This window comes from Lepus europaeus, chromosome 13, assembly GCF_033115175.1.
Source record: "Lepus europaeus isolate LE1 chromosome 13, mLepTim1.pri, whole genome shotgun sequence".
Lineage (NCBI taxonomy): Eukaryota > Metazoa > Chordata > Mammalia > Lagomorpha > Leporidae > Lepus > Lepus europaeus.
In genome coordinates, this window is record NC_084839.1 from 22,544,093 (window position 1) to 22,557,070 (window position 12,978).

The 12,978-nt window shown below is 47.8% G+C and overlaps 1 protein-coding gene across 24 annotated transcripts in view; it reads right to left on the minus strand.

Moving 5' to 3' along the window:
* Window positions 1–12,978, minus strand: part of DTNB (dystrobrevin beta) — a 247,487-nt gene that overhangs the window by 166,318 nt on the left and 68,191 nt on the right. For all 24 annotated transcript variants that reach the window (XR_009867789.1, XR_009867788.1, XR_009867785.1 and 21 more), the window contains one exon: window positions 9,684–9,838. Coding sequence is in view for 16 of the 24 variants with exons in the window: in XM_062209094.1 (XP_062065078.1) it covers window positions 9,684–9,838 (155 nt within the window). In the remaining 8 variants the exon portion in view is untranslated. The remainder of the gene's footprint in view (window positions 1–9,683; window positions 9,839–12,978) is intronic.

Sequence of the window (12,978 nt, forward strand, 5' to 3'; positions counted from 1 at the left end):
CTTTTTATTAGAGATATTTTTATTTATTACAGGTCAAAGACTATGAAAGTGCTCCAGAAATTCCGGAATAGTTTATTTTCTTGCAATAGTTTGTTGCTAAGACCACATCATTTGAGGAAATTGCACAGCAACATTGAGGAAGACAAGGAGAATATGAGGACATCCAGGCCCCCAAAGCTGACTGTTCTCATGCCATGTGATTTAAGATCATATCTGATTAATCCAACAAATGTTTAGGAAACATCATCATCTTACAGTCTTAACAGTCATCGGGGCTGTAAAATTGAAGGTGACCGAAATTCTTCAAGGCATAACTGAGTTGCATGTAACATGCCTTGTAAGAGAGAGTGCTGGACCCCGATAAAGCTGGTCCAAGCCAGCCTCTGCACTTGACCCCCACTCGAGTTCCACCCAGGGTCCTCTGTAACACTCATGCAATGTACCATAGCTTGATGCGCTAACAAACTGCAACCTAACAAGAGGATACCCTTGTAAACAAGCAACTGAGTCTCAGCCAATCACTGCAGCCAAACGTCAGCCAATCACAGACTGCCAACTTAGCAGGACATGTCCACATAAGGCAAACGCCCACTGCAGACAATCAGGCTGCGTCTGCACATCACTCTCTTTTCTCTGGCTATAAAGACAACGAGCAGTGTGGTGGGGAGGGAATGCAGTTGCCGGGTTCTAGAAGATTTTTCTTTCTCAAGTAACTGTCTGATTGAACTGGTCTCAATTTCTAACAGGAAACAATTAATCCTACATTAAAAGACTAAGCATCAAGGAAGTGAGGATGCTTTCACCGGGATTTAAACCGCGAGGCCTTTGGGGGCAGGCGTTTGGCCTAGCGTCTCCTGACTCCAGCTTCCTGCCGATGCAGATCCTGGCAGGCAGCAGTGGTGACCCAGGTCACTGGGGTCCTGCCACCCACAGGGGAGACCTGCTTGAGTGGCCAAGCTCCAGCTCTGGCCCCAGCTGGAGGCTGCTGTGGGCATCTGGAAAATGAACCAGAGGACAGGAGCACTCTCTGTCCTGCTCTCGCTTTCTCTTTCTCTCTCTGAAATTTTAAGAGAGAGAGAAAACACAATATGAATGCTTTGTTGGGGAAGAGAAAAAGGTCAGAGATGAGTGCCTTTAATCGAGAGCAAGGAGCATAAACAAAGATAAGTCTGAGGACTTTCACTCACTCAAAATGCACATTACTCAAAACAAGAGAAATGCAAATCAGAACTACACTGAGATAACATTTCTCACCTATCAGATTGGCAAGACGCCAGCGTGTAGGAACATTTGTTGCTGGCACGGCTGTGTAGACAGGTGTGTCCTTGCAGCGCTGGGGGAGCCCATATGGCACAACCGCTGCAGCACTGCGACAGAGGTACCGGCACCTTGTTAGAGGGCAAGAGCCGGTCAGAGCAGGAGGAATGACACTGAAGGGAGGGGCTGGGCAGGACGGTGAGCCGCCAGTCAGGCTAAGAACCTTAGCAGCAGGCCATGGCTGTAACAGCTTTTAAGTAAAGAAGGGTGATGCAGAACTATATTTTAAATGATGACTTATACTCAAATTTGCTTATGAGTGAAAGGAATAATAAAACAAAAAGCAGTACCTGAGCAGCACAGTCCTCTTTAGGCTGCCACTGAGCTACTGACCAGATCGCGGTCCTCGATTTCTGGGGTGACAAGTTTTTCTGCTTTCCCTAAGGTGGCAGAGTAGGAGGGGACATCAGAGGACCACAATGGGAGCACACACTGGGCTGCCCCAGCAGAAACACTGGAGAGGCAGCAAGAGTGCTGACGGCCCCTATACTCCACGTCCTGGCTGGTGGCTTTCAGTCCCGTCCACCGGCCTCAGGCCAGGACAGGTGACCAGAAAGAACAGCACCTGCTTTCAGCCTGTGAACAACCACCAAGAGGGGGCCCTTCCTACAGCATGGAGACAGCGAGCCCCGCTAGCTAACAAAACCCTGTGCTGCAAAGAAAACCGCTGAGCCACCTGCCACTTCTCTCCAAGTAAGACACTCACCTCCACAGGACAAACCTCACCTCCGTCCGGTCTCTACAATCTATTCCCCCTCGCTGGTGCCAGTGACACCAGCCTTGTCACTGCAGCTGTGACCGCAGTAACACCCATTCTATAATCACATTTCACTCGATCTGAGACACACTTCTAAGGTCTGTTGTTCAATACACCATTATTTTTTTCCTACCGCATGGACAGAAAAATGCCCTGCCAATTAAATAACGATTTAATTAACTACCATCCTGAATGACGTGAATCGGGCACAGAGCCTCTCGGTGAACTGAAAACTTCTTTCATCCATTCACAGGGAGCTGGCAGCTTCATCGGCCTTCAGATGCACCACTCGGCGTGGTAAGAAATTATTTTGGTCATAGCTCATTAACAAAAAAATACAACTTCATCTATTTGTGGATTTTCTCCTTAAAAAATAGTTCTATAAAGCTCCTGGTACTGCTTTGTGAGACATATGGAATTCCTCTGATGATAACACCTGCTTTACTAGTGATCAAAGTTACTCCCCTCAACTCTGCGTCCACACCTTCCTGTATTTACAATAACATCGTGTTCAATGCCACATCACAGACCACGCTGAGAACACCTTAGATGACAACAAGCTCATATGCATGCAGGAAACGACATCCCATCAGCACCACTGCCCAACTGCTACCACAAACCCGCATTTTGCTTATAGGGAGAGGGAGGGAGAGGGAAAGGCAGAGGGAGAAAGACGGAGGAGAGCGGGAGAGGGAGAGGGGGAGGGAGAGAGGGAGGGCGAGAGAGGGCGGTATCAAGATCAAAGATGTCCGGATGTGAACAGTGTCTCCAAATCTACATCAGCTCAGATGCAATGATGGCGAGGTGCCCCTAATCTGTGAAGTCACACACACGACATGCACGTGCCACGCAGTGTCTGCCAGACTTTCAAACATGTATTTATTTGAAAGGTGGGGGATGGGGGGGGTACCTCTGACTGATCTTCCATCCACTGGTTCACTTCTCAAATGGCCTCAACAGCAGGAGGAGCTGGGCCAGGCGGGAGCCAGGGATGCTGGCGCTGCAATGGTGCAGGTTAACCTGTTATGCCACAACGCCGGCCCCAATTCCTGGCAGACTTTATTCAATGTCCAGGAACACAAGGTCAGAACATTGACACTGTCTCACTCCACAGCTGGGGGTAGGTGAGGCCCAACGGGGACATGCTGAGGGGTATGTGGTCAGAGGACACCTCCAGGCATGGACCACACCTGCTGCTGTGAGAACCAACCCGCAAGACCACACAGCCATCTCCCCCACCACCCACCTCCTCAGGCAGGTCACAGAGCATGGTGCAAGGCTCTCCCACACCCAGCAGTCCCAACAATGCCCCTACATGGTCTCTCTCCTCAGCACTCCCTCTCCACTCCGCTTACGTAGGTTCCCATTTCATTCAGACAGACGCCAACTCTAAAATCCCTGCATGGTGGCTGCACACTTCAAGCTTAAGTTTATATAAAAACTTAGAAAATATGTAATAAAGCAAGTAGAAATCATCTAAAGAGAAATGAAACACTTCCCTTAAACACTAATGTTTAGGAAAATGTGACAGAAATTTAAATACATTCACTGCTTATTTTGAGTACTTTTAATCCTGTAAAATAAGTTTAATTTCTAAACAATGAAGATTCTTAATATATCTGCCCTAATGGCCGGCGCCGCGGCTCACTTGGCTAATCCTCCACCTGCTGCACCGGCACCCCGGGTTCTAGTCCCGGTTGCTCCTCTTCCAGGCCAGCTCTCTGCTGTGGCCCGGGAAGGCAGTGGAGGATGGCCCAGGTGCTTGGGCCCCTGAACCCGCATGGGAAACCAGGAGGAAGCACCTGGCTCCTGGCTTCGAATAGGCGCAGCATGCTGGCCGTGGCGGCCATTTGGGGAGTAAACCAATGAAAAAAGGAAGACCTTTCTCTCTGTCTAACCCTGCCTGTTAAATATATATCTATATATATATATATATATATATATAAAATCTGCCCTACTTACCAAAATAACTAAGCTTAACTAAGATGCCACCTTAACACTGCACTATGCTCAGGTTTCTATTGTTAAAATGTTTAAAAACATACTGAAGTAAAGAGGAGTCTAATACACCTATTAATCTGCTCTAGCCACTCTCAACATATAACTAACGCCGTTTCATCTATGTTTTCACGCTCCCTCCAACTTCCATTTTGAAGCAAATTCTGGGCGTATTCTCTCGTGAATTAACCTTTCCCAGGAGTTTACCGCAGCAGACGTCTGGAAAGTGTCCGCTGGTAACTAACAGGAACACAGTGCTGAGCGCATTCCCGTACAAGGTCTTTGTGTGGACAGAACTTTCAACTGCACTTGAGCAGAAGCTAGGGGTGGACGTGCAGGCTCGGGGAGGGCGTCTACGTGCAGAACCCAACAGGGCCTCTTCCAGGCTGCTCTAGCACAGTTCCCCTGCTGCAAGCCCCATCAACATCTGGAGTCAGCCCTGGAGTTGTTGCTGTCCTAACAGATGGGTTCTGTTGAATCCTCTAATGTTTTCCACGTTTGAAGCACTACTCAACGACATAAATCCATAGACTTGACTTTGAGAGTGAGCTTGTGGAAAACAAGCAAAAATAGGTTTTAAAATGAAAGAGTCAGAACTACACTAAAGCAAATCGATACACAGTTCTCCTCAGCATCAAAACATCTCTGCTATAATGTAACACAGGCTGATGGAAACCTCTGCAGCCTGCAAAGCGAGGTTTAAACCCACGCGAGAAGCAAGAGCAAAACGACGACAGAACACTGTGCAGCGCTGTGAACAGCAGATGCCCCAAGCAACAGCACCTCCCTGTCCACAGGCACGGCCACGGGGAGCCCCCAGTGGAGGACGACCCCTTCCATCTTTAGGGTCAGAGACACTTTTTCCCTTCCTCATGCTAGGGGCAATAATGATGCCCAAGGTAGATCAATTTAGCAAAACTCAGTGCCAAGTCCAAGGGTCACAAGCTCCATCAACTGCTGTGTCCCCTTGCTTTCTTCACCCAGCTTCATCATCCTCACAATGCTCGAATCCCCTCAACCAGTCACTTCTTTCACTTGAGGAAGGTACCGCAAGGCTTTTCAGCTTCTTAAAGTACTCGTACTTTCTATGTAATTGCGACCTCTTCTTTGTTCAGCTCAGAACGCCAATGTGCTGGGGAAAGCTGCCCAAGAACAGGCAGTGCAATTCCTGTTCCACTCATCGGTACCGTTCTCTCTGCAATAGTGCACGGGCTGCCGCAGAAACAGAGACTGGAGGAAGACAAACTCCCAGGAGACGCCCACGAACTCTGAATTTAACTCCTGCTGCACGAGCTTTGTGCTAACAGTCCCACACCCTGGCTGTGTTATCAGCGGTCTCCACTTCTTCCAGAGCTCCTTTTGTCTTTATCATCTTCATAGACCTAATTCAAGTTTCTCTGGCTTTTCCAAACCTGTCATATACAAAATGCTGACAGGTGACTTTACAGGAATCCGAAGCAGGTAAGAGCAATCAGGTTGTGAATTCAAAGGCATCACAATCATGTGTCATAAGGTAACCTGCAGAATTTCATATGGCATTCTTACAAATTAACAATTACAACTTTTAAAATTTCTCCAGCAGTTTTTTTAAAGATTTATTCATTTTGTTTGAAAGGCAGAGTTATAGAGAGGCACAGGCAGAGAGAGAGAGGTCCTCCATTCGCTGGTCCACTCCCCAGATGGCCACAATGGACGGAGCTGAGCCTATCCAAAGCCAGGAGCTTCTTCCAGGTCTCCCACGCGGGTGCAGGGACCCAAGGACCTGGGCCATCTTCCGCTGCTTTCCCAGGCAACAGCAGAGAGATGGATCAGAAGTGGAGCAGCTGGGACTCGAACCGGCATCCATATGGGATGCAGACACTGCAGGCAGCGGTCCCACCCACCACATAACAGCACCGGCCCCTTTTCAGCATTTCTAACTGGCATTCCAACCTTGGATTCCCAGCACGGCATTCACGTTATAACCAAATCAAAGATTACGTTAGGTCTGGTGCTCCATGTCAGTGTCGCCCTTTTTGTCAGACACTGTTCTTCACGGATAATTCTCCCTATGAATTCCCTTCCCCATCCCGACACTGCTTAGAGCAGTGTTTCTTTCTTTTTTTTTTATTTTTTTTATTTTTTGACAAGCAGAGTTAGTGAGAGAGAGAGAGAGACAGAGGGAAAGGTCTTCCTTCCGTTGGTTCACTCCCCTAATGGCCGCTATGGCCAGCGGGCTGCGCCAATCTGAAACCAGGAGCCAGGGCTTCCTCCTGGTCTCCCATGCAGGTGCAGGACCCAAGCACTTGGGCCATCCTCCACTGCCTTCCCGGGCCACAGCAGAGAGCTGGACTGGAAGAGGAGTAACTGGGACAGAATCTGACGCCCCAACCAGGACTAGAACCCGGGGTGCCGGTGCCACAGGCGGAGGATTAGCCAGGTGAGCCTTGGCACCAGCCGAGAGCAGTGTTTCACAACCTGATCCATTTTTAGCCTGACCTCCAGACGCGTGCCATCACTGCTGCCCCCTGGGGTGCACACTAGCAGAAAGCTGGGTCAGGAGAGGAGTAACTGGGACTCAAACTAGGCACCTGGGTGTGGGATGCAGGTGCCCAATCAGTGATTTAACCACTGCATCAAATGTCTGCCCCAATTTTTAACTTTAAAAATAAAAAAGGTGTATATGTATGTGTTGGTCTTTTTCGTGATTCAATGTATCACAGATCTTCAAATTTGCTCTTATTACGTATTTTTTTAATTTTCATTTATTATTTGAAAGGCAAAGACAGAGAGACAGAGAGAGATATCTTCAATTCACTCCCCAAATACTTTCAACAGCCAGGGCTGGTCCAGGTCAAGGTCAGGAGCCCAAAACCCAGTCATGGTCTCCCATCTGAGTAAGAGGGACTCATGTACTTGAGTCATCACCTGCTGCTCCCCAGGGTCTCCTGAGCAAGAAGCTGGATCAGAAGCAGAGCTCAAGCTCTCCAATACAGGATGTCGGCATCCCAAGAAGCAGCTTAACCACTGCACCAAATGCCTGCCCCTGTTCCATACAGCTATATATCTATATCTATATCTATATCTATCTACCAAAACTATGGTAGGGAGAGCTTTAATTTTTTTTTATTTATCTTTTAAGATTTATTTATTTGAAAGGGAAATGATAGAAAGACAGACAGAGACAGAGATCTTACATCCACTGGCTCACTCCTCAAATGCAGAGGCTAGACCAGGCCAAAACCAGAAGCCAGGAACTCCATCTGGGTCTTCCATGTGGGTGGCAGGAACCCGAACACTTGCTTTCTCCCAGGTGCATTAGCAGGGAGCTGGATCAGAGGTACGGAGCAGCCAGGATTTGAACTAGGCACCCCGATATCAAATGTGCGAGTTCCAGGCAGCAGCTTAATGTACTGTGCCACAATTAACTTTTTATGTTTAAATAATTTCAGACTTAGAGAAAGGTTATTAAGAATATTACTAAAATATTCCCATTTTCCAGATTTTTTTTAAAAAGATTCATTTTTTTTTAAAATGTATTTATTTGAGGGGCCAGCACCATGGTGCAGTAGGTTAATCCTCTGCATCCCATACAGGCGCCAGTTCTAGTCCCAGCTACTCCACTTCCAGTCCAGCTCTCTGCTATGGCCTGGGAAAGCAGTAGAAGATGGTCCAAGTCCCTGGGCCCCTGCACCCATGTGGGAGACCAGGAAGAAGCTCCTGGCTCTTGGCTTCAGTTTGGCGCAGCTCCAGCCATTCCAGTCATTTGTGGAGTGAACCAACTGAAGTAAGACCTTTCTCTCTGTCTCTCCCTCTTACTATCTATAACTCTACCTCTCAATTAAATAAATAAAATCTTTTTTAAAAATTTATTTGAAAGGCAGAGTTACAGAGAGGCAGAGACAGAGAGGTCTTCCATCTGCTGCTTCACTCCCCAAATAGCTACAATGGCCAGAGCCACGCTGATACCAAATCAGGAGCCTGGAGCTTCCTCCAGGTCTCCCACATGGGTGCAGGAGCCCAAGGACTTGCTTTGCCAGGCCATTATCAGGGAGCTGGAAAAGAAGAGAGCAGCCAGGACTCAAACTGGTGCCCATATGGGATGCTGGCACCACAGAGGCTCTGTCCACTACACAACGCTGGCCCCAAAGATTCATTTTTTATTTATTTGAAAGATAAGAGAGAAGATAGATACAGAGAGCGAGCGAGAGTGCGAAAGCACACACGAGAGAGCACTTCCATCTGCTGGTTCATTCGCCAGATGGCTGCAATGGCCAGGGATGGGCCAGGCAGAAGCCAGGAGCCAGGAGCTTCATCCAATCTCCCATGTGGATGCAGGGGCCCAAGCACTCAGGCCATTTTCTGCTGCCTTCCCAGGCACATTAGCAGGGAGCTGGATCAGAAGTAGAGCAGCTGGGTCTCAAACTGGTGCCCATATGGATGCCAGTGCTGCGAGCAGCAGCTTAACCTGCCATGCCCCAGAGCCGGTCCCCATATTCTCGATTCTTCAAGTGTTAACACTGTTAAGGAGATGTTTCTTTACTGTTAAATACTTCAGATCAAATTTCTTAAAAACCAAGAAATTTCTGACATTAAAAACATAAATATCCAAACCAGAAAACTGAAATTCATTGACAGATACTACTATCCAGTCTGTAAGCTTTATTCCAATTTTCCCAGTTGTCCCAATAACGGAAACAAAAGAAAATCCTGGGTCATGAACGGCACTGAGTTCTCCCATCTCCCGGACTCCTTTTCCCCGGAACGTCCCCTCCATCTGTCTTTGTCTTTAATGACATTGCTATTTCTGAAGCCAGTTTTACTGTAGAAATTCATTCATCTGGGTTTGCCTGATGTTTCCTCAAGATCCGATTCAGGCAGTGCTTTGGGGCAGAGTGCGAAGTCAGCCCGAGGCTTCCCAGGACAGTGTCCACATTGGGTCACCTGGCGAACGTGGCGCCCGGCAGGTTTCTCCCAGGTGCAGCAACTTTGCTCCCCATCCTAATCAACAACTATCTTCCAGGGGACACTTCTGACTACTGTAATACTCCATTTCCATTGATTATTTTACCCATTATTCTTAACCTAGGCCTTTTTATTAATTCCTCACTTCCCGGAACTTTCTAAGTTTAGGATTAAGCTTTGTTATCTAATCTCTACCTTAACAAAGCAATGCTACAGTCAGTGTCTACTCTGCTTCCAGTCTTGGGAGCCAAGGTTAAGGCCTCAGGAATTCACTCACCCCGACCCAGGGCGAGACCACAGAAGGCGATGGAATCCACCTTCATGCATTAAAAACAGGACTGGGTGCAGCACCCCTGCCTCCAGCACCCAGGAGACAACGATCCTGTACTGTTATGGAGTCTTACACAAAAACACCTGTAACCCACGATTTAAGTAATTCATTTAGAAAAACAATACATATGATGCAAAAATTCTTCAAATATTTCTCTTTAAAATTTAAACATTACCTTGTTTTCCAGTAAAGACCCCTTCCCCACCCCCACACGAGTCCTTGAGTGATTTTTATGATCCTGGTCATATTCATCTGGCTGCAAACTGTGCAACCTGTGAACAGATGGAAGACGCATGCATGCTCTCCGGGGGCTGGGGTCCACACGGCTGTCCTTACCTGCTGCGGGAAACAGGTGCGGACCGAGTGCTCCGTGTAGCCGAAGGACGGCCCTTCGAAGACAGCTGTCGGGAGCTTCAGCACTTCCTTCAGAAACTGGTCAAACTTGCTAAATATCATTAAGCCATTGGAATCTGACATCTGCGAGAAAATATCTACGAGAACAAAACCAAATGAAGTCAAGTTATAAAAGAAACACCAACGTCTTATAAATGGCTCTATGGCATCTGTATTCCAGTCAAAAAGTATCATCAAGCTGTGAGTTCCAGTGGATGTTATTATCATCGTGCGGGTACTCTGCTGATGAGGCCCTCCCAGTCACCTGACACTCTACCCAAAATCAAATCAAAAACCATTCCTGCACGTCTGTCTGCCTATACTCTTCCAGTGTGCACTCTGCATGGCAGCTTTTATTTCCATATTACTCTAAGAAGAACATGCTGCAACATCTTCATCTCATAGTTTCTATATATGTATTTATAGAAGACAGAGGCATGTTTGAGAACACTGATACTAGCATATTGATACTAGCGCATGAAAGAAATTGTATTATGCTTGCATATTCATATACTAATAATATAACATATCCCTGTGAAATAAATTTGAAGTGAGCACAAAGGATATTTAACATACTCTATTTGGTGAGTTCCAAAATAGAATAAAAAGAACTCATATCACCTCTTGTATCCCGAAATACTTGGCTGCTGTAAGACTCTAGGCTGACATAAAGCTGTGCCCACAGATGGGAAACACCGCTATTTCTTTATCTCCTTACAGAGAGTTCCTAACTCCAGCCATTCCTCTCCTTCCACTCAGAATCAGGAGGGAAAAAACAAAACTAACCAGGAACTTAACATTTGACAAAGAAGTGTATTCTAGGCCGGTCTGTGGCTCAATAGGCTAATCCTCCGCCTTGCGGTGCCAGCACACCAGGTTCTAGTACCGGTCGGGGCGCCGGATTCTGTCCCATTTGCCCCTCTTCTAGGCCAGCTCTCTGCTATGGCCCAGGAGTGCAGTGCAGGATGGCCCAAGTGCTTGGGCCCTGCACCCCATGGGAGACCAGGAGAAGCACCTGGCTCCTGCCTTCGGATCAGCGTGGTGCACCGGCCACAGCGCACCGGCATTGGCAGCCATTAGAGGGTGAACCAACGGCAAAGGAAGACCTTTCTCTCTGTCTCTCTGTCCACTCTGCCTGTCAAAAAAAAAAAAAAAAAAAGTGTACTCCAAGCTTTTTTTCAAATTACTGTGCTTTCTAACAGAGTAGTGTGTTAAATGTGCACTGAAATAACATTCCTTGAGGACTTTTCAAACATAACATTTTGAAAATTCATATCTTATGTAGTCATTTTACACAGGTAAATTCATCTATATCTACATAGCTGTAATTTATAATGCACGTTACTCTTTAGCTAAAGTTTGGAAGCCTTACTGAAATACTACATAGATAAAAACATCTTTTACACATTAATCAAAGAATAAAAATGTTAAATTATCAACTGCACAGAGTAATTTCTAAGGCACTGGAGAACTAGAATGTGTCAAAAGAAATGAAAATCTTCAGTGTATCCTCTCACAAAAGCTGCTAGCTTGCAGTCGAAGAAAAAATATGAACCGCCTGCACCAGGGCCAGTAGCCAATGAAGGACTGAAAGAAGTACGGCCCCAGCGGAAAGGGGAACCCAAACCAGCTCACAAAGGCTCATGCCCACAGGAACCTTCATTACAGCACACTCCTTCAGAATCTACCTTCACACAAAATCTACACACACAGTGGGCTTCAAAGAGCTGGAGGAAAATGGAACCAAAAGATACACAAACCTTCCAGAAATTTCTGGAAATCGCTTTACATATGGGCAACAACTGTCAAGAAAGTTGTAAAAGAAAGAAAGTTGGTAACTGGGCATTGAAAGACAGGATTTGGGAAGATGAGGGACCAAACAGGTGGAGTGGTGATCTGGAGACACAGCTGGGGAGGAGGAGGAGGAGAGGAGGAAGAGGAGGAGAGGAGGAGGAGAGGAGAGGAGGAGGAGGAGGAGAGGAGGAGGAGAAGAGGAGGAGGGAGGAGGAGAGGAGGAGAGGAGGAGAGGAGGAGGAGGGGGAGGAGGAGGAGGGGGAGGAGGAGAGGAGAAGGAGGAAAGGAGGAAGAGGAGGGGGAGGAGGAGAGGAGAAGGAGGAAAGGAGGAAGAGGAGAGGAGAAGGAGGAAAGGAGGAAGAGGAGGGGGAGGAGGAGAGGAGGAGGGGAGGGGGGGAGGAGAGGAGGAAAAGGAAGAGAGGGAGAGGAATAGAGGAGGAGGAGCCAGTGCTGCAGGGCATGTCTGTGCCTGGTGACCAGCAGGGGCAGGGCTGGGAGAGGAGGCCATAGACGGACCACCTACACGGAGAGCCACTGGGAAACAAAGCCTGACTACGGTGAGCACTGCTGCCCTGAAATAAGACTTTGCAAGATGCAGACATTTCAGATGCGGCTAAACCTCTCCAGCAGGACGGCACTTTTCCAGAACGTCAGACTACCAGTGCCCAGCACGATGCAGGAAGGAGGAAGGATGAAACACCAGCTAGAAAAGGATGTCAGGATTACAGCAGTGACAGCTCCTGGGGCAGCTCTAGCTGAACCAATCAGCGTGTGTTCAAGTGGAGCCGTCCTGAAGACAAACTGTGCCGGGCCAATTCAAGGCTGAGAGGGACAGCTCCGGATGTGCCATGGTGACGGGAAGAACGGACGCTCTGCAGGAGAGAGAAGAGCACCAGCTTCTCAAGCTGCTCCTCCCACAACGTTAAGCCCGGACACAAAGCACCGCGGTGCCTGCCGAGTGTCCGCTCCCCTCCTGGCCGCTGCTCAGAGGGCACTGTGCCCGAGGGAGGTGCTTCCCAGCCTGCTCTGTACTCTGCAACTCCGGGGCAGACTTCTGGAAAGCCTTTTGTGTCCCTAACGGATGCACACAGACAGAACGGTCACCTTAGGCCCTAAGTGCAGAGCACGAAGACGGAAAGAAACCCTCAAGTCAGGGAACCGACTCTGAACTTCCGTGAGAAAAGTAAACGCCAATGCACTTAAGGCTACTGTGTGGCAAGCCTTCTGCTGCTACTCAGTGCTTTCCTTAATGGAGAAAGTGACAGTAATTAATTCACAGCCACCAGTGGCAGAAACACTGGGGTCCAGACTTCAGCTACCAAGTACACCTCACTCAGGGTAATAAAAGGGCGTGGCCAGGGAAATGACTAAACACCCACACACAAAACAACAAGATCATTTCCGTCACTCTCCGTTACTATGTTACATGAATAAATTCAAAGTA